General features: G+C 44.1%; 1 protein-coding gene across 2 annotated transcripts in view; it reads left to right on the top strand.

Moving 5' to 3' along the window:
* Positions 1-22,134, top strand: part of CCDC69 (coiled-coil domain containing 69) — a 39,056-nt gene that overhangs the window by 7,347 nt on the left and 9,575 nt on the right. For both annotated transcript variants that reach the window (XR_010022633.1, XM_063086376.1), the window contains exons 2-7: positions 7,452-7,521; positions 9,834-9,937; positions 12,436-12,523; positions 20,010-20,083; positions 20,800-20,901; positions 21,372-21,491. Coding sequence is in view for 1 of the 2 variants with exons in the window: in XM_063086376.1 (XP_062942446.1) it covers positions 7,452-7,521; positions 9,834-9,937; positions 12,436-12,523; positions 20,010-20,083; positions 20,800-20,901; positions 21,372-21,491 (558 nt within the window). In the remaining variant the exon portion in view is untranslated. The remainder of the gene's footprint in view (positions 1-7,451; positions 7,522-9,833; positions 9,938-12,435; positions 12,524-20,009; positions 20,084-20,799; positions 20,902-21,371; positions 21,492-22,134) is intronic.

Genomic DNA, 22,134 nt, shown 5'->3' with positions numbered 1-22,134 from the left:
TGTTATCCTATTGCAAATGATCCTGCCCTGAGCATCCTGCAGGTGCCTCCTTGCCCTCACTAATGGGTGTTTCTCTCTGCTCAAAGTGCAACTGTAGGATTGCAGAGCATGGTGTGTGTAATTTGGGAGGTGGCTGCTGAGCTCTGTCATCCTCTGCTTGCAAGGCAATCCTACCCTCCCTCCTACTTGTACCCTTACAGGGTTGCTGAATATCAGAGGGTTGTGTGAAGGGCTCAGGATCCCCACCCGGCCCTCCTTCCCTTCCTGTCCTCCAGAGAAGCCCTCTCTGTGACAGGGGCTGACAGGGAGTGTGTCAAACCACCAGCTCCTGCCCTGCCCAGAGCAAATAAGCGTGACAGGATTGATAGAGGATGAGGTAGCAAGTCTCTCAGCCCTTCTTTCCCCATCCACGATGTGTCAGAACCAGAAGAGCTCCTGTGTATCCCATTGCTCAACCATATAGAGCAGGAAACAGGAGCCCAGAGAGGGGGAGTGCTCACCTGAGGTCACACAGCAAGCACGCGGCAAGCCAGGACCTCGACTCTGAACTCCCATTGGAGTTTGCCATTGGGTTGGGGAGACAGGTGGATATCTGGCAGTATATCTGGGCCCTCAGCCTGTCTCTTCCCCCACCCCCACCCCAGCTACTCACACCATTTTCTATGCAGCTCCTACAGGCTCCTTCTGCCTGCTGGGCTGACACAAATGCCAGAAATGATGTCTAGTGCTTTTGCCATCTTCAGGCACTTGAGGTGACCAGAACTGGCAGATACTGTGGGAGGCTGATATGGGACCAGGAAGGTTGAGCTCTAGGGAGGAAAAAATGTATAAGGTATATTGGAAATGCCTTCTCTAGGCCTCAGCCTCACGTGTGAGGTGAGGGCTGCTCTCCAGGCATTTCTGCCTCTGTCTGCTGTGGTCGGGCTCAGCAGGTGCAGCCGTGTTTAAGAGGGAGGTGGTCCCGTTCTCCCCTGAGCTGTCTTTCATCTCCGGTCAGGTGGGAGCAATGGAGACCACATCCGACCCGACTTGTGGCGCTCTGGGGGCGTCACAGGTGTTCAGAGACTAGGTGGTGCCACAGCAGCGGAGTGGTGCAGGCAGGTGCCCGGCTTTAAGTCGGTTATAAAGTCACATCTGTCTGTCCCCGAGGCAGGCTGTGGGCGATGTTGACTGCACACCGTATAATATGAAGGGGTTGAACTAAATCTTTAGTATCCCTGGCAGTGCGAAAATGAAATTGAATTCAGGCATTACTTTGGCAAAATATTTCTGCCCTTCTTAGAGATGGGGAAGCTGAGGCCTGTGTTTATAATGTTCTCCTGTCTGAGGCTCTGTAATTTGGGTGTGAACACTAAAATTTCTCAACAGCCCTGAACATTTAGGCCCCACCCTTCCTCCCCCGAAGGCCCTGGGGGGCCCCTTGGGCCTCCACCCCCACCTTCTTCCTGCCTCTACTTTCTGCCAATGTGCTCTGCCTGTGGTTGCTCCGATCCCGAAACTAATGGTGCTGGGGCGCCACCCACACTGCGTCTAGACACAGGAAATGCTGCTCTGGTACTGTGGAGAGGTGTGGCCTGAGTCCCTGGAGACTTGGAACTCCCCTCCCCTAAAGGCTCAGCTGCTTGGATAAATCTGGCGTATGCACTGGGGAAATGGAAGGCACTGCAGGCCCAACTGAGTCTGGATTCTCACTAGAGCTCTGTTCCCCTGCGTTGTGACTCTGACAGGTTATCTGCCCATCCCACCTCTGGGCCTCAGTTTTTCTATCTGGAAAAAGGAGATGGGGATTGGAATCAACTGCCTCCAGGGGCCCTTCCAGTCTTGTGTTGTGGGTCCCAGTAAGCCTTCCTCAGCCAAGACAGGTATGATAGAACTAGTGGCCAAGGAAAGCCAGGGCTGTGGTGTATGGGATGAGGGAGGAGCTGGGGGAACTCTTGAGGGCCCTTCAATTACTAAATTCTAAATTTAGAATTACTAAGTTCTCTAAGTTAAGCAGGAATAATGAGGACACAAAGCACTTCATCAGAAGTACAAAAAGCCTTGAAGGCCCAGAAATAGGATGGAGTGATGGTTCTGAGAGAGGGGTTAGGTCAAGTGTCTGCAGGAAAGGCTGAGCCCTCCCCAGGGCCACTCTTGACTCCCAGCCTAGTGGATTCCCAGGGTGGGGCATAGCTGTGCAGCTTCTATCCAAGTTGCTTCTGCCGACTTCACTCTTGCCTGGTAAGCCTTAGAATTTGAGGGAAGTTGAGGATTCTACCCCGAAGGCTTGCGTATGCAACTGTGGGCACTCACCCCAAAATAATGCAAGCTGGATAGCACTCAACGGACCTCTGAGGCTCTGCAAATGCTGGTGGTATTACGTGCCACCTACAGTAGCTAAGCACCTTATGTTTGCCAAGGGGCTTTACTTGTTGAACATCAGGGACACTGTAGAGTCATGGTCTGTTGGAGTTGAGGGCCCTCAAAGATCATTCAGTCCAACCTGCAGACCAAAGTTTACCTCCTCTACCTCTACCTCCTCTTGCATGCTACCAGTGATGGGGAGCTCATTACCACTACCATGCCCCATCCTCCAATAAGGCAGCTGCCTCTGCTTGGGACAGTTCTGAAATTCTTCATATTGAACTGAAACTTCCCCTTGAAACTTCTAGTGATTGGCCACAGTTCTGCCCTCCAAGGCTGTGGAAGACATATTAGAAGCTTCTACTCTATGACAGTCCTGCCAAGATTTGAGGACAGTGGTCACGTTTTCTTGCCTGTTCTTAAGGTTGACCAACTGTCGTTCTGTTAATAGCCCCTCCTATAATGTGATTTTGAATCTTGTACATCCTGTCAGTTTCTTTCAGACACCTTCAGTTTGTCAATTTACACTCCAAAATGAGAGCCTGTTTTAGGAGGTCTCACCAGGCCCAGGAGCTTGTCTGGGCTCTGGATGCTGTCCTCTCATTCTATCCTGACTCCGTGTCTGCTTTTGGCAGCCATTCCTGCTACAGGCCAGGTTTGCTTCAGTTTGCACCTATGGCAAGGCTGTGGTCTGCTTGACAGCAAGGAGCTGGCCCAAAAGCTAGCTGTACATGCCAACCAGGTATCGGGGCTTATTTCCATCCTTCTTAGGAGGGGGGCTGCTCTGGAGCTCAGAAAGACTGAGGAGAGATTCTCTTCCAGCCCTGACCCTGCACAGATGGGGAAACTGAGATCCGGAGAAGGGAAGTGACTTACCTAAAGTCACACAGTAAAGCTGGATCCGGGTGTCCTAGGTTCTCCCTGTGCCCTGTGCTGTGGCTGCCTCCTCTGCAGCTTTATTGCTCTCAAGTTTCCACTGACTCAGGAAGCTGCCACCCCTCTTCCAGAGCTTGTTCCAGATGCTCCACCCCAGCCCCAGGCCTCCCTACCTTGAACCACACTTTTGGAAGGGGTAATTCTCGTGTTCTCCTCCCCTGTCCACTGCAGGTACTCTTGCTCTGTGACCTCTGAGGAGGAAGAGGCCAGGGCCCCAACCTGGGGAGTTTCCATTCAGTGGTTGCTTACTGAGTTCTACTCAGCTCTGATCACCTGGCTAGACTGCTAAAAATGGGAATTTCCAGTACACAAACTCCCCCTTGGATTTGGTAGGTCTAGGATTGGGCCTGGGGATTTGTGTTAAGCGAGCTCTCCAGGTGGCTCCAATGCAGGTGGCCCGTAGATCACACTCCTAGAAATACCATTCTGGGCATTGTGGCAGATACTGGGGCAAACCCAAAGTGGATTTCGAAAATGGTCCCTGTCATCAAGGAGCCCCTTGGGCTAGCAGGAGAGACAGACAGCTAGCCAGGTATAGGTGCTCTCAGGGGTACATTGAGCATGGAGAAGATAAGAACTCACTCGGCCCTGGGGAAGCCCAGGACAGATGCAGAGAAATGACATGTGAGCCAGGCCTGGTACCTGAGAAAGAGATGACCACGTGTCATGATGGGGTGGGCAGCCTGGGGTGTCTTGAACACATGGGTGCACATGTTGGGGCCAGGCGTGTCACACGTAGCACTAGGTGGTTTGGGTTTGATTTTAGCCTGGCAAATTTGCCAACATTTTTTAAAGAGTGATAATATTCCATTCTGGCAAGTTTGCAGTGAAATTGACCTCCTTCCTCGTGTGCTGTTTGTGGGTGAGTAAACTGGTAGAAACTTTCTAGAGAGCAGAGCTAGTAATGTTAGGTAGATCAAAGATTTCATAAATCAGTATGTTCATTAAAGCATAATTTGCAAATTAAAAATAGAGACAGTCGAAACACTCAACATAGATTAAATGACTAAATTCATCCATAATACTCAAATCATTAAAATTAATACATTTACAGAATTGTTAATGCTGTGTAGTAAATGCTCATACTATATTTGAAAAGTGAGAGATAAGGAAGGTTATGTAACATTCTAATACGGAATATGTACATGTAGGTGAACAATATTTACCACCCTGTTCCAGGGTTATCTCTAAGTAGTGGGATTTTCTTATATTTTTCTCTATTTTCCGTACTTTCTACAACAAATGCTAACTACTACAGTAACTTGAAAAAGATGTTTACAGATATTTAAGTGTTAAGGAAATGGGGGTGGGGGTGGGGTGGTAGACTGGGGACATTCAATGCCTTGAATGTCACTCTGAAGGAGCTATCCTGGGAGCAGCTGTGTCAGGACATGGGGATTCCAGTGCAAGGGTACATCCTGCCTGTGCTCTGGCAGCTGTTTGTGAAGAAAGGTTCTCCACCATTCTATGGTAGTTGTTAGCTGAAAGAAGGCAGTGTTTCTTATTTCAGATGACAAAACCTGAGAGCCAGTGGCAGCCTGGGAGATCTGCCAGGGCACTGTGGGATCTTTGTTCCTTCCGCGTTTCTCAAACATAAAGCAGTAACCTTATGCAATATTTGAGCTCTTAATATGTACCAGATGCTGCAGGTGCATTATTTCATCTAATCCTTAAATAACCTCATGAGGAAACTGAGGCCTGGAGAGGTCATACAGCCATACAGTGTCAGTTTTAGGATTTGAATCCAGCTCTGAGTGATTCTAGAATTCAAGTTCATAGCCACTCTTTCTACAATCTCTAGTATTCTGACACCTGGTTCTAATGCTGACTTGAACATCAAGGCACAGAGTGACATGTCTGAAACCTCCTTGAGCTTCAGTTTCCTCACCTTTGCCTCCCAGTAGTATTGGCAAAAGCTGAGAACAGACGCTCAGAGCTTGATCACCTTGGGATCGATTATCAAGTTAAACTACCAGACCTCCTTACCTCCACTTCACAGAGGAGGAAGCCAGTAGCCAGAGAGGGGAAGGGACTTATCCAAGTTCATGGCAGAGCCGGGCTAGAATCCAGACATTCTCACTGTCATAGAAACATTGTCCAGATGCAGCATAACCAGTGGCGGCAACAGGGAAGAGACAACCATACACGTTTATCTCGCTCCTCCCTCCAGCCCAGGGTGGAGAGGCTGGCTCCTGTGACTTCCCCAGATCCCCACATTGACAGCTTCTCTGACAACCCTGGGCCAGGCTTCCTCCTCTCCCCTGGGAAGGGAGTCTTCTCCAGGGTGGTTGAAGAGCTAATTGTCAGGCCCGCCCAGCCACTGAGCAGATTTGGGGCACCCGGGCCTGGGGGAGGCGCCATGCCTCACTCAGTCTGCCAGGGGCTCACACGTGCCAGGTTCTATGCTGGGTGCTGTGGGGGATGAGCAGACTGTTCTAGAAGCCTCCCCTTGATTTACCTTCCCTCCCCAGTCAGAAGTATGCCTTCTAGCAGTATTTTAGTGGTTCTTAAGTTTTTAAGTGGTTCTTTAAGTCAATTTTTATTCTAAAAATCTGTCATGGTAAAAAGTGAAGTTTTTCTTTTACAGTGATAATTCACAAATGAGCATTTTCATAGCCTTTTCATAGGCTGACTAATTTTTTAAAGTGTTTCTTTTGTTGTTGTTTTGGCGGCTGGCCTGTAAGGGGATCTGAACCCTTAACCTTGGTGTTATAACACCATGTTCTATAAAGTGTTTCTTAAAATGGGATATAGAATGTCTTTTCTTCTTCTTTTCTTTCTTTCTTTCAACATCTTGAAAAGTGTACAAAAGGGCTTAAATTTCTTTTCCCACCCCCAAATGATGGTCCAGTGACCAGTGCTAGATTTCAACCAACTTCTCACCTATCTGGGGTGAAATGAGAAAATTAAATGTGTGAGTGGCTGTGTAATGTTGTGTCAGCATGTCAGTTCCTTTTTCCTTGAAGAGCTGTTCTTGAACTCTTCCTTACTATATTTTAGATGATTAAAGTGTTCTTTCTTTTATAAAATGATAGTGATAATCTACAAATGATTTTTTTTCGGCATCCTTGCTTGTCAACCTCTATCAACTCTCTCATTTAAAATAATATTACTCATTTATGAAATCTGGGAGTCACTGACCATGCTTTGTGATGGAGAAAGCCCTTTTGTATTAATCATCCCTTTGATCAGATTCAACCAACACTGGCCAAGGTTGGTTAAAGTATTCACTCAATGTGGCTCACATGCTTGACTCTACCAATTATCCCCTAAGCCACCTCCATCAAGTCCTAACCTCATTCAGCCTCAGCCTCCTCATCTTTAAATTGGGATGTTCCTATTTCCCAAGGTCATTCTGAAGATTAAGATAGTGTAGGTGAAATAGTATAGCTCCTAGAGCATCCCAAGTACCGTATCTCACTCCTATTTGGCAAGATAAGTACTGTTGCCTCTATTTTATGGTTGTGGAAACAGCCTCTTTTAACAGACAACAAGCATGGTAAAACCACGGCTTGAAATTCGGATGCTCTGACCCAATACCACATAGCCGAGGAGAACTGGCTGGAAGTTGGCATAGCCATAGTCCCTGAGAGGAAAGGGGATTCATCTCTGACTTGAGGGTTGGGAACTTTTAGGGCACCTCAAGACCACAGCTGGGGTGAGGGCAATAGTAGAAGGTCTGGCCAAATCCCAGGAGAAGGAAGAGGTGGGCAGGGAGGTCCCCATGGGTGGCAGCAGGAGCCAGTCCACAAGGATCTAAGGAAAGGTCAGCCAGCATCAAAGTCCCCGCTGAGGGTTTTCCTGGTGTTGATGAAAACTCCTGCTCTGGGAAGCCCCTCCCCTGGCAGAGGGAGTGCCACCTGGGGTTCATGAGGGAGGCAGCCTAAATGAACTGGGCATGGGGCAGGGTCTGGTGGAACCGAAAGTCCTGCCTTGACTTTGGAAGAATCCCACTAGGTATGGTTCAAATGCTTGACTCTGCCAATTATCCCCTAAACTACCTTGAACCTCCTAGTCACTGAGCAGATTTGGAGCACCAGTGCCTGGGAGAGGTGCCATGCCTCACCTCAAGGTAGCAACAACATGCAGGCAGAATTCAGCGCAGTCTCATCCGTCCTCACATTGACCTCCCACCCACTACCCTCACCTCATTGTAGTCTTATTTCTTCCAGAGGCGCCGAGAACCAGATCAGCCACCCAGACCAGAGCCCCAGGAACTAGGTCCCCTCAATGGGGACACGGGTGAGTAGCCAGACCCATAAGCATCCCCACTGACATCCATGAGGTTTCCTACCTTGTAATCAGCAAAAGTGATATAGCTACTTAAATATATCTCATGAAGTCTTAGGTGGGTTACATTAATAGCATCATGTCTAAAATCAGGGAGGTGATAGTCTGAACCTGTGTTTCCCTGTTCTGGGCTGTTGGTACCACATCTAGAGTGTCATATATATTTCTGGAAGATACATTTTCAAGGGGATCCAGAAATATTGGAGTATAGTGGAGCAAGATCGTGCTGGTGCAGAATCTGGAAAATATATCCTGTAAGGAACAGTTGAAGCAACAAGGAATGTTCCACATGGAAAGAAGATGTTGCCATAAAACAATACCCTCTCCATATGTCTGAAGTGCCCTAATGGAAAAGAAAGATGAACCTTGTTCAGCGTGACCCAGAGGTTAGTTCTAGTGCCTCAAGGTAGCAACAACCTGCAGGCAGAATTCAGCTCAGTCTCAGAATTTTTTCTGTGGTGGTTTTTTTAAAAACCATCAGAGCTACCTGGTAATCAGTTGAGCTCCCTATCTTTGAAGGTGTTTAATTACAGCCTGGAGGCTGTTGGGGATATTGTAGATCAAGTTCAAGTACCAGATAAGCAATCGGACCAGAGTTCAGAGGTACTTCAGTCTGACTGTATATAAGAATTACTTGGAGAACTTGAAAGATACAGATTCTGGAGACTTACCACAGACCAACTAAATAAGAATCTCTGGGAGTGGGGCAGAAGAATCTGCATTTTTAGTAAGGATACGTCTTTTTAATAAGCTTCTCTCCAGCTGAGGCCAGTCTAGTCCTGCTCTCATGGACCCAATGTTTGAGCCAAATGATGTGTGAGAGTCTGAGGCTCTCTGATCTTCACCATTGCTATTACTTAACATTTGTCTGTCTCCTCATGGCCTCTGGGAGCTCAGGACTGAGGGCCTCCAACTCACTTCTCCTCCTCTCTTGATGGAACTGACCAGTGCGGACTTCTTTCTCGTCTTAACATTTCTAGCCATACCCTTTGCCAAACCTTGTCTATGGCATTCTCTAATAACAATGCTAACATTAACAATAATGCTGACAACACTAGTATCAGCCTCTAATGCTTGTCATGAGCACTCATGAACACTTAGAGGACATTTAATGAACAGTAAAGAATGTTTATGGAGCACCTCCAAAGTGCCTGGCACCACATTTCTCTTTGTGCACAAGCAATCAGAGCAAGGTGGTAGTGAGGAGAGTCTGCTGTGGAATCAGATTGTGCAGGTTCGTATCCGTGCTTCCCCAGCTGTGAACCGGGTGATCTTGGGCAAGTTGCATAACTTCTCTGTGCCTCAGTTTCCTCATCTGTGAAATGGGGATAATGGTAGTACAAACACACTGGATTCTTGTGAGGGTTAAGTGAGTGATACCCGTGAGCACTGGGCACAGCGCTGGGCCTGGTAAGCTCTCAGGACTCCATTCCTGCTTTTGATATTTGCATTGCCATTGTCTTCTGATGTAACCATCTCGGTAGCCTCATGGTACCTCATGGTAGGTACCATTATCTTCCTCATTTCACATACTAGGTAACTGAGGCATAGAGAGCATGGTCACTGCATTAGGTCACACCCCGTGTCTGTTACACTCAGAGTGGCATCAGCAGGTCCTGTTTTGGAGTTTCCCTAAGCAAGGGCTAGACTTCCTGTTGGTGCCTCCTTCCTGCTCACAAGCAGCCCCTCTGTCTCCAGCTGGGGAGGCACTAAAGGTGAGGGGTCACACACATAGGTGCTCACAGGCCTCCACAGGTACCACAGACAACAAGGTGGCCGCTTGCACGTATCTTCAGTAGGGAGAGGGGAAGACCGTGGCCAACTGCAGAGGTACAGCCTGGTCTATGCTGCTCGGCTCCGCCTCTGGTTGATGTGAAGGCCTACACTGCCAGTTCTTTGGATTCATCAAGAAAAGTTGGAAATCTTTATTATTAAGTAAAAGCTTCCCAGTTAATGAATATCAGCAACTAACTTTTTACAATTTAGATATTGGGTGGCACCAATAGAACAGCTCCGTGGGCTGAATCTGTCCTGAGAGCTGCCAGGTCTGCTGTAGATATTATAGGGTACAAGGCTCCTGCCTTGAAGGAGGTCTCCCAAGCCAGAAAGAGTTGAGGGCTGTCTCTGGAGGTTGGTCCCCATTGATACCATTCTTGAGGTAGAGATCAGGGTTCTTATCCCTTAGCCCTGGCCTCCCACACTCTCTCTGCCATCCCTGACCCCGCCTCTGTTCTGTGTGATTATTTTGGCTTTTTAACCTATAGCCACCACTGTTCATCTCTGTGCATCTGAGGAGGCAGAGCAGCACCAGGACATAACAAGAATTCTCCAGCAACACGAAGAGGAGAAGAAGAAATTGGCACAGCAGGTAAGTCCAGGGGACCCTCCCCTCTGTCTGCCTCCTGCCCAGCTAACCTTGATAAATCTCAGAGTGAGGACCTACTGTGGCTTTTATTATTGTTGTAGGTACCTCTTCTTTTGCCAAGAAGGGAGTACTTTCTCTGTTAGACACATATTGATATCAGGCCACTACATGCCAGTCACATTGGTTGAAGCAAGCAGAAGTAGCAGCTGCTCTCCCAAAGCTGACAGTCTGATTGGGAAGAGTAAACATCCTTGGTGCTGTGGGATTAATTACCCTCCGAGCCCACCTCATGGTGGGTGGGGCCGTGGGGCTAGTGCTGGCCGATGAATTGTGAAAAGAAGACCGAGCGTCACTTCTGAGCCAAGCATCTAAATGCTGGTTCAAGACCCTCGAGGTTTTTCTGTCCAGCTAAGTGACCAGCATTGTTTGAAACAGTGGCCGCTCCATCATTCTGTACCCCTGGACTCAGAACTCTCTGCCCACCCAAAATGGGCATGAGTGAGTGCAAATTAAGCCTTTTGTTTTACTCCGCTGAGACTTTGCTGCTGTTTGTTATGGCCCATAATTTAGCTTATCTTGGGCTTATCTTGACTGAGACGGGAAGTTGGATGTTAAACACCATCACACAGAGTTATTTTACTGCAGTTATAAGTGCTATGAAAGGTTTAGAGTGTTGTGAAAGTACATAACAGAAGCACTTAACCAAGTGTGTGGGATCAGAGAAGGCCTCTTAGAGGAGGTGACATTGGGGCTTTCAAAATTATTTGGAAATGAAAAGTGAGGGACATTCTGAACCATTACTGGCCTGTGTTAGTCAACTGTCAAGGTCATGAAAGATGAGGAAAGGCTGAAGAACAATTCCAGATCAAAGGAGACCAAAGAAAGGAAGGAAAGAAAGACCACAGTAGTGCATTGGACTTGCAGAGGGAGAGAACATTCTTTGGGCTACAAAGTGGAGTGGGTGGGGGAGGGGGAGGGAGGTTGGGGATAATTGGGTGGGGGACACGGGGTACAAATGTTATTTGTAGTAATGGGTATGCTGCCAGCATGAATCTGAACTTCACATCTTAGGCCCGAGGGGTGACGATCAGCTTCGTATCTCATGAATATTCATAACCAATAAAAAAGAAAAAAAAAAGTGCTGAAGAGATGTGATGACTGAATGCAACCCACAATCCAGGGTTTCCTTTTCCTCATTCCAGCTCAGTCACTAACCCTTCCCTGCTCTCTACCTCAGCTTCCTCCCTTACCAGAGGGAGATGGTAGAGCAGCAGGAAAGATCTTGGGATGGTGAATGAAAGTTTTCTTCAGCAACTCATCTTTATTGGTCATTTTAAATCGTAAATATGAAACATACTCTGTGTAAATATTCAGAATTCTGAAATTTAAAGTCTATTTTTAAAAATGGCTTTGTAGTTATAAATTAATTGTTCTATTAAATTATATGGTTATTTGTTACTAAAAGACCTTCCTCTGGATTCCATTCACTCAGCAGACACAGGGAGGGCTCTCTGTGTGCAGGAAGGTGCTGCCTCGGCACTGGGTGAGGTGTGGGGAGGGATTGGGTCAGGAGTCTGTCCTCAAGGTGCTCACTAGGTCGAAGGCTGTGGTGACTGTCGCAAACATGTTAAAACATTCTTTGCTTAGACATATTTTTCTGAAATGCACCTTTTAAGAAAAGTGGGTTAATTGCATATGTCTGTGGGTCTTTTGTTTGTTTTGGTAGAGTCCTCGTGTCATTTGGCCCTGACCTTCACCTGCATTATCCTTAACCATGAGACTTGTAAGGGTCCTTAGAAATCCTCAAGTTGGATCCCTCCAATGTACATACAGAGGGAGAGCCGATGACTGAGAAGGGGAGGAAGCTGGTCCCAGGGCACACAGGAACTGACTGGCAGGCTGGGGTCGAACCCTCTTTAAATTGTGCCTTGCTTCTGGGTATGCCCACCAGCTGTACCCTTAAGGTGGTGTAAGGACTGGAAAACTTCTCAAGCCAGGGACAGGGAGAATGGCTGGGAGCCTTTAGTCTGGAGAAGTGAAACTTTGGGAACACAACTGCTGTGCCCAGATCTCTGAGGGGCTTCCTGGGCTGAGGAAGCAGCTTGGTTCTATGTGACCCCAGAGAGCAGATCTGGGACCTGAGGGTAGAAGTTAGAGGTAACTTGGAAGAGTAAGCCCTACCCATGGTTAGAACATGCAGCCTGGAGAGTGAAGGAGCTATTGCAAACAGAGAGGCTTCCTGCTGTGAGTATCAGGCTGAGAAGACTCCTATGTCCCTCTCTACCTAAGTAATTATCTGGGAACCCCCTTCTAACCCCCAAAGAGGGTGAAGTCTGCCATGCCTCCTGTGTTTTGGAAGTCCTGTGCCCTCTCTGGGCATGTCATTCTCCTCACTCGGAGGGTGGGACTCTGATTGCCAAGCTCCATGGGCGGTGAGAGGGTAAGAGATGCTATGCTGAACCTACTCGATCTCAGTCCTGCCCGGGACCTTCCACCCCCAGGTAGAGAAGGAGAAGGAGCTAGAGCTTCAAGAGAGACTGGATGAACAGCGAAGAGTCCTGGAAGGAAAGCATGAGGAGGCCCTGCAAGGTAAGGATGGAGATTCTCCACCGGGGAGGGCACGAGAGGCTCCTCCTCTGGCCCCACCTGCTGCATTCACCTGGGGACCCCCACCAGCACCTCCTTCCTCCCTCCGATCCACAAGCAGTTGGCTGCTTTAGAGCTCAAGTCTACAGGGTCCTTGGCCCTACAGGGATGAAAGACTTCCTTTGAGGCATGGCTTTAAAAGTCTGGCATCATGCTTTGTTTTACCTTATTTGAGAGGTTATTTTTTCTTTCATTTTAAAAGCAATGCATATTCATTAAAGGAAATTTGGAAAACCTAGACAAATAAGAGAATTTAAAAATATCTGTATTCCACGCCCGCAATGAAAACAGTTCTCACAATTTATGGTTAGGTTGATCATTTTTTAAAAATTTCTTTCCTCTTATATCACCAAATGTGATCATCATAGAAAATTTGGAATCTATAGATTAAACAAAAAGATTCTACACCATAATGGTTAAAATTTCATTCTCTGGAGCCACAGTCCCCGGGTTCGAATCCCAGCTCCCCCACTTACCAGCTGTGTAACCCTCACTTCCTTCATAGAGTCTTTGTAAGAATTAAACAATTTAATGATAGACAGAATTTAAAACAGTGCAAAATACTTAGCAAATAATTACTAGCACTTATTATTTTAATACTGAAAAAATTAAAATCATGACTAATTCCACCCACAACTAGTCACTGTTACCCTTTTGATATAGATCCCTGTGGTTTCTTTTTCTGTGTATATACATAGAATATACATCTTACATACATACTTTGGGGAGGGAGGTAAATTGATTTTTTCCACTTTGAATTGCATTAGCAGCCTGTCATTAAACTCTTCTATAACATAAGATTTAGTAACTACATAACATTCTAATGCATACCCTCATTAATTTAACTGAGTCCCTGTAATTAGGAAATGGGGTAATTTCAAAATTTTTGCCATTGTTTATAACAACAATGATACTCACACAGTGATCCCCATTTTGTAAAATCTTTGCCACATTCATGATTCTATCTTTAGAATAATACCCTAGCAAAATTGGTGTGGCAAAGTTTATGTATACATATTTTTCATTTTGGTAAAATAGACATAAGATTTGCTGTTAGTGACATTTAGTACATTCACTGCTGTGTAACCATCACCACTACCAGTTCCAGAACATGCTCATCACAGCAACAGCAAACCCCACACCCACCAGTCACTCCTCATCTGTGCCTCCTGACGACCACCAACCTGCTGCTGTCTGTCTCCATGGCCTTGTCCATTCTGGACACTCATATAAGTAGAACTGTATAGCCTGTGGCCCCACGTCTGGCCTCCTTCACCCAGCATAATGTTTCTAGGGCACTTCATTCTTTTTCAGGGCTGAATAATATTCCGTTGTACAGACAGGCTGCATTTTGTTTATCCACTCATTGGTTGATGGACACCCAGGCAGCCTCCACTTGTTAGCCACTGTGAATAGTGCCACTAGTATGAAGCTCCTGCTTGAACAGCTATTTTCAGTTCCCCTGGGCGCATGCTAAACAATAGAATGACTGGGTCATATGGTGATTCTGTGCTTAACTTTTTGAGAAACTGCTGAACAGTTTTCCACAGTGGCCGCAGCACTTTACGTTCCCGCCAGCAGTACACAAGAGTTCCAGCTGTGCCACAGTTTTGCTATCACTTATTTTCCATTATCATTATGTTTATTATCATCATCATCATTATTATTGCCATCCTAGAGAGCGTGAAGTGGTATTTTGTTGTGCTTTTGATTTGCATTTCCCTAATCACTAATTTTTTGGAGCATCTTTTCATGTGCTTGTTGGCCATTTGTATATCTTCTTTAGAGAAGACTGTGTATATTTTTGATGCTATTGAAATTGACCTCAGAAATTGGCTCTTCCAATTTTTCTTTTCATCATCAGTATTTGCATGATCTTTCCCCAGAATTATTTTTTAAAACATGATAATGATTATTGTATATGTAAAATTTTATATCCTGTTCTTTTAACATTGTGTCAAACATATTTCCAAGTAATTATGCTGCTACTAAAATGTTTGTAAAGGCTAGACAATAACATAGATGGGTTTCCTTATTTCCTGTGAGTCTAGTCATCTAGATTTAAGCAATTGTAAATAACACTGCACTAGATGTCTTTTGAACAAAGATGTACCCACATTTCACATTATGTCCTTAGAGTTTCAGAAATGGAACAACTAGAACAGAGGTCTGAACAGTTATAAGAATCTTGAAACATATTGCAACATTAGAACAAAGGATTTTGACATGGAATTAAAGCCCTTGCCTGGGAATTTGAAAAGTTGCATTTTAATGCTAATACACCCTGTCAAACTGGACCTGTCAACCTCCTTGAATCTCAGTTCAGTTTCTATATCTCTAAAATCTCCCTTCCCGATCTCACAGGACTCTACAGGAAAACAATTTTGTTTTCCAAGAATTGCTTTGATATTATTCTTAGCATTATGTATACATATTGAAAAGAATGATTTCCTAATGTAAAACCCAGAGTTGAAGTGATTGCCTGTCTTGAGTTCTTCCCATCAGTCAGAATTCTTTTATAGTTATTTTTAAATTGCTTGGCACATATTAAGTGCTACATAAGCGTGTACTGAATGAATGAATAAAAGTATAGCATGGGGGAAATATATGGGACTTTGGAAGGGGGTACACAGATAACTGGGTGAAGCTGGTGGTTTTCCACATTGGTTGACCCTTTGTTGTCTTTTATTTTCTAGTTTTGTTTTTATTTCATTTTTTAAATTATCATATGGTAAAATTGACTTTCGAGTGTACAGTTTCACAAATTCTAACACATGTATAGATTCGTGTAACCATCCCCTCGATCAGGATACTAAACAGTTCCCCCCAAAAAACTCTCCTGGCACCCTTTCGTACTCACATCCTCCCCACCACAACCCCCGGCAACCACTGTTCTGTTCCTCATCCCCACGGTTTTGTATTTTCAAGGTTGTTATATAAATGAAATAATGCAATATGATTTTTGACATTGGCTTCCTTCACTCATTATAATACTTTTGAGATTCATTCAAATTTTGCCTGTCTCAATAATTCATTCTTTTCATTGCTGAGTTGTATTCCATTGTTTGCTCATTCATACTTGTTGTAGGACATTTGGGTTCTTTCCAGTTTGGGGTGATTACGAATAGAGCTGATCTAAACATTCGTGTACAGGTTTTCGTGTAGACGTAAGTTTTCATTCCTCTTGGGTAAATACATAGGAGTGGGATTGATAGGTCATACAATAAATGTATGTTTAGCTTTATGAGAAACAGTTAACCTGCTTCCCGAGTGACCACCATTTTACATTACCATCAGTGATGTAGGAGCTCCACTGTTTCTTCTTCTTGACAACACTTGTCACTATTTTTTTTTTTTTTTAGCTGTTCTAATAGGTGTGCAGTGACATCTCATTATGGGTTTAATTTGCATTTCAGTAGTGACTAATGATGTTGAACATCTTTTCATGTGCTTATTTACATTTGCATATCCTTTGTGGTCAAATACCTGTTCAAGTCTTTTTCCCATTTTAATTAGCTTGTTTGTTCCTACTGTTTAGTTTTGAGAGATCTTTATAGGTTTTGGATATGAGTTCTTGTATTTGCAGATATTTTCACCTACTCGGTGGAGTTTGGTTTTTTGTCTGTTTGTTTCCATTCTCTTAACGCTTCACAAAGCAAAACTTTTAGTTTTGATAAAGTCTAATTTATTATTTTTTTCTTTTCTTGATTATGCTTTTAGTATCATGTCTATGAACTCTTTGCTGAACCCCAGGTAACAAAGATTTTCTCCTATGTTTTCTTCAAAAAATATTATGGTTTTAGATTTTACATTTAGATCTGATTCATATAATCCGTGGTTTTTCTTCTTTAGATTGTTAATAGGGTAGGTTACATTGATTTGAGTTTTCAAATATTGAACTTGCTTTGCATTCCTGGTGTGAACCTCACTTGGTCATATCATTTTATTCTTTTTATATATTGCTGAATTTGATTTGCTCATCTTTTACTGAGGATATTTGTCTATGTTTGTGAGGACAGTGGTCTGTAGTTTTCTTATACTATTGTCTGGTTTTAGTATCAGGGTAAAAAAATGGATTGAGTTGGGAAATGTCCCCCCATCTTCTATTTCTGGAAAAGATTGTATAGAATTGGTGTATATCATTTTAAAATGTTTAGTAAAATTTACCATTGATACCATCTGTGCTTGGACATTTCTTTTCCAGAAAACATTTAACCACAAATCCAATTTCTTTAATAGTTGTAAGAATGTTCAGGTTATATATTACACCTTGAATGAGTTTTGGTAGTTTGGAGTTTTTGAGGAATTCATACATTTCATCTAAGTTATCAAATTTATGTGCATAGAATTGTTCATCGTATTTTCTTAATATCATTTCAAATGTCTGCTGTGTCTGTAGTGATACCCTCTTTGGATAACTCCTCTTGCATTCCTGATATTGGTAATTTGTGTGTTCTCTTTCTTTATTGGTTAGTCTTGCTTGAAGGTTCATCAATTTTTTTAATTCTTCCTAACAACCAGCTTTTGGTTTCATTGATTTTTTTTTAACCCCCTTATTTTTTCATTTCCAATCTCATTGATTTCTGTTGTTTTTATTTATTTCCTCTGCTTTCTTGCTTTATGTTTAGTTGGCTCTTTTTTTTTTTTTATGATTTCTTAAGCTAGAAACTTGGATTATTGAGTTGAGACCTTTCTCTTTTTCTAATATAAGCATTTACTGCTATAAATTTCCCCCAAGCATGCTTTGTCTGCATCCCACAAATTGAGATTTTGTATTTTCATTTTTGTTCAGTTCAAAATATTTTCTGATTTCCTTTTAGACTTCCTGTTTTGAACACTGGATATTTGGAAGTATATTTCCAAGCATTTGGAGATTCTCCAGTTTTCTTCCTATTATTGATTTTTAGTTTGATTCTGTCTTAGTTCGTTTTGTGCTGCTATACCAGAATACTTGAGTGTAGGTAATTTGTAAAGAACAGAATTTTATTTTCTCATAGTCCTAGAGACTGGGAGGTCAAAGATCAAGGCACCCAGCAGCTTAGGGCCAGGTTTCTATGCTTCCAAGATTGTGCCTTGAATACTGTGTCCTCCAACAGAGAGAAATACCATGTCCTCACAGGACAGGAGAGCTGGAGAGCAGGAGAGGGAGAGAGAGCACTGCCTACTCCCACAAGCCCTTTTTATAGTGGCTTTAATCCACCTCCCAAAGGCCCACCTTCCAGCACTATTGCATGGGGGATTAAGTTTCCAACACATGAGTTTTGGGAGGACACATTCAAACCACAGCAGATTCCATTACGGTCAGAGAACATAGTTTGTATTTCACTCTTTCTATAATTTGTTAATTTTTATGAGTCAGAATATGGTCTCTCGTGAATGTTTCATGTGTGTTCAAAAAGAATGTGTGTTCTGCTGTTATTAGGTTGAGTATTTTATAAATAAGTGAATCAAATTGGTTCATAGTATTCAGTTCTTCTATATTCTTGCTGATTTTCTCTTTATTTTATTGAATACTAAGGAGTGTTGAAATCTCCAACTATAATTCTGTATTTGTCTATTTCTCCTTTCAGTTCTGTCAGCTTTTGCTTACTTGTATGTCAGAAGCTTGCTTGCTTGCTCTTACCTGTACGTCATCTGAAATTAATGTAGCTACTACAGCTTTCTTTTGATTAGTGTTTCTTTTTCCACTCTTTTACTTTCTACCTATTTATGACATATATTTAAAGTAGATTTCTTGTAAATAGCGCATAGTTGGGTTGGGATTTTTTTAAATCCATTCTTACATTCTCTGTCTTTTATTTGGTGTGTTTATTCTGTTTAGTGTTGTTATTAATATGGTTGGATTTAGGTCTACCATTTTAGTATTTATTTTCTGTTCTCTCTGTTTTTTATCCATTATTTTCCCTTTATTGCTTTCTTTTGGAGTGTTTGAACACATTTTAGTATTCCATTTTAACTTGTTTGTTGTCTTTTTTACTATATCTCTTTGGTGTGTATGTGATTGCTCTGAGAGTTACAATATACTTACTTAACAGTCCACTTAAAATTGATATTTTACCACTTTGAGTGGAATGTAGGAACTGTACTATCACATGGGTCCATCTGTACCCTCTCTTTTTTATTACACTTGTCTTATGTATTATGCCTACATATATTGAATACCCCATCAGACAATATTATAATTCTTGCTGTTAACCATCAATCACATTTTTTTTTTTTTTTTTTTTTTTTTGTCTTTTTGTGACCGGCCGCACCGCGCTCAGCCAGTGAGCGCACCGGCCATCCTTATATAGGATCTGAACCCGCAGCGGGAGCACTGCTGCGCTCCCAGTGCCGCACCCTCCCGAGTGCGCCACGGGGTCGGCCCTCACATTTTTAAAAGCTCAAGAGAAGATGAATAGTCTATTATATTTGCCCAGGCGCTTGCTGGTTCTGTTGCTCTTCCTACATTTCTGAAGTTCCAACTTTCGCTGTGGTATCATTTCCCTTCTGACTGAAGAACTTCCTTTGGCAATTCTGCTGGTAATTAATTATTTTAGTTTTTCTTCATTGGAGAATGTCTTTATTTCACCCTCTTTTCTAAAGGATATTTTCACTAGATATAGAATTCTGGGTTTATAGTTCTTTCATTTCAGCAGTTCTTAAATTTTCACCCTCCTTCAAGTCCCCAAGGTTTCTGATGAGAAATCCAGTCGTTCAAACTGTTGTTCCATGTAAGAAATGTACGATTTTTTTGCTGGTTTTGTTCCAGATTTTTTCTTTGTCATCAGTTTTCAGGAATGATGTATCTGGTTGTGGATTTGGGGGGAGAGTTACTTTGGGGTTCAGTGAGCTTCTTTAATCTGTAGGTTTATGTTTTGCCAAATTTGAGAACTATTCAACTATTCTTTCTTCAAGTAATTTTTCTGCTCTGCATTCTCCTCTTCTTTGACTCTGACAATTTAAACCTTAAATATTTGGGGATTGACTTACAGGTGACTGAAGCTCTATTCACTTTTTTTTTTTTTTTTAACCATCTTTTTTCTCCCTGTTTCGTGCTTTTGTTTGACAACTAATGATTTTGTGATTTGGCTAACCCAGTTCACAAATCATTGGCCCTGTGTATTCTCCATGGCCTGATGTTATCTGCAGTGAACAAGCTAGCTGCAAGATCTTTGGATCTTAACCTCAGTGATGTGTGGGTAGTGTTCACAGTTCCTCCCAGGATATAATTTGTTTCCATGTTCATGAGCTTTTATTAAATATCTAGTATATTTCTGGCACAGCCTCCAAGCAAGCCTAGGAGACAAAAGGATGAATAAGACCATTTTCAGACTCTTGTCCCCTATGGGCCCCAAGTAATCATCTGTACCTTTCTGGCCCTCAAGGGGCCTACCAGAAGGCTTTGGGGAGAAGTATCTGAGCTTATGGAGGTCTTCTTTCCCTACAGTCCTCCGAGCCTCATATGAACAGGAGAAAGAAGCCCTTATCCACTCCTTCCAGGAGGCCAAAGCTGCCCTGCAGGTGAGAGGGCTGGGTCAGGCCAGTTTCACAGTAGGGGAGGACTGTCAGGAAAGTACATGGGGCCCCAAAGCAGCCAAACTCAATGGCCTCTGCCTGGGTGTGAGAGACTGAGTGATTGTCTTTGGAGTATCTGGGCCCTTTGACGTGGTGACTAGGCTATTAGCTCAAGAGGACTTGGTTTGAGATTTGGGTTGGCCTCTTTTTCCAAGGACTGCTGGGAGGATGTTGGAGACTGCATGGGCCAGGGCCATAGCATGATTAGAGTGGGTGGTGGATGCACAGGGGCCTGTGGGAGCACAAAAGACAACATCTGTCTCCACTGGGCTGCTCAGGGCAGATTTCCTAAAGGGAGCAAGATCTAAGCAGGAACTTGAAGGATGGGTTGAAATTCTTCAGGTGAAGAAGAGTAGAAAGGGTGCCCTAGGCAGAAAAAAGGCAATGTATTCAAAAACATGGAGGAAAGTGGGGGAAATGTAGAACTGAAAGAAGCTAGGATGCTTGAAGTTTAGAGTCTGAGTGGGAGAGAGGGATGGGGCTCGAGAGGGAGGCAAGGACCAAAAGGTGGGAGCTCGTGAGCCATATTAAATGGTTGCATTCATTCCTAAAGGTAACAGTCAAGATTTAGGTAGAGGAAATTTTTGGCAGGGGAAAAGTTTCGAGACAAGAATGCATCTTGCAGTTGGGAGAGTAATGTGATGTTTGGCTCCCTTCTCCAGGAGACCATAGATGGACTGAACTCACAGCTGGAGGCCTTCCAGGCCAAGATAAAAAGGGTGGAGGAGTCCATTCTGAGCCAAGACTATAAGAAGCACATCCAGGTAGGTGGCAGTACACCTGGGGGCCTTTTCTCTTTGAATTTCCAGAGAGGTCAGGGTCAGGCAACAGGAAAGCCCAGCCCCTCTTCAACGGCAAGGCTCAGACCTGACACTCTTACCTTCACAAGGATCTGAAAGCAAGAGCGTCCCTATTTCACTAAGGGGGAAAGTAAGACTCAGAGAGAGACATATGGGATAGTGAAGTGCTCGGGCTCTGGATTCAGAGAGAACTGGGTGCAAATAGCAAAACCTACTACTTAGCACAAGTGGCTCAACCTATCTGAACTACAGTTTCCTCATCGGTGAGGGTATTAGTACAGGCCTCATAGGATGTTATTAGGATAAAGTTATTAGAGAGGAAGATGACTTGTAAAATTCAAACAGTGAGTTGGTGGCAGAATGGGGAAGAGGGAGGTGGCCAATACCCTTCTCTACATGTTGGTCTGATGAGGTCCCTCTGCGTTCCTGTCTAGGACTACGGGAGCCCCAGCCAGTTCTGGGAGCAGGAGCTGGAGAGTTTGCACTTCGTCATCGAGATGAAGAATGAGCGTATTCATGAGCTAGACAAGCGGCTGATCCTCATGGAAACAGTGGTCCGTGGCTGGGCATGGATGGGGGGATGCAGCTTCAGGCTTCTGCTTTCTGGGCACTTCTTTGTAAAGCACACAGAGGGGAGGTGGTTTGAGGAGGCCCCAGCCTGGTCCACAGAAGCTTTGATCTGCAACCCACGCTGACCAGATGAGGTTGGTCTATGGCCAGTCTGAGTAAAGCAGCAGCTCCTTATCATCTGGGTCCTGTGACTTTCTTGTCTATGCACGTTGCTATAATGTGAGTGACACTGGGGTAGGTGGCCTGCCTAATCAGCAGGGGCTGGCAGATGTCACATGTCAGGCAGGGGCTGAGGAAGGAGGCAAGGCTGAAAGGCCAGAAAGATAAGGGAGGACAGCATCAGCAGGGACAGGGCTGGGGAGGTGTGGGGCTTGAGGACACAGGTGGCTTTGTCTCCAGGAGAACAGAAGCCTCAGAAACCTAGGGTGGAATCTGAGCAGAGATGTTGCTCTGGAAGAAGTCTCCCTGGCCGCCTGTGTGCTATACAAACTGTATTTCAATCAGACCATCGCAAACATTCCTTATAAATTTTGTTCAACCACTTTTTGTGGAAACATGGACTTCATTTTATTTATATAGATCATACCTTTCTGGCTTTTGGAGAACAAAAGTCTTATCTTCTGTGAA

Source organism: Cynocephalus volans, chromosome 2, assembly GCF_027409185.1.
Source record: "Cynocephalus volans isolate mCynVol1 chromosome 2, mCynVol1.pri, whole genome shotgun sequence".
Classification (NCBI taxonomy): Eukaryota; Metazoa; Chordata; class Mammalia; order Dermoptera; family Cynocephalidae; genus Cynocephalus; species Cynocephalus volans.
The sequence above is the reverse complement of the archived record's forward strand: the minus strand, read 5'-3'. Positions and strand labels throughout refer to the sequence as shown.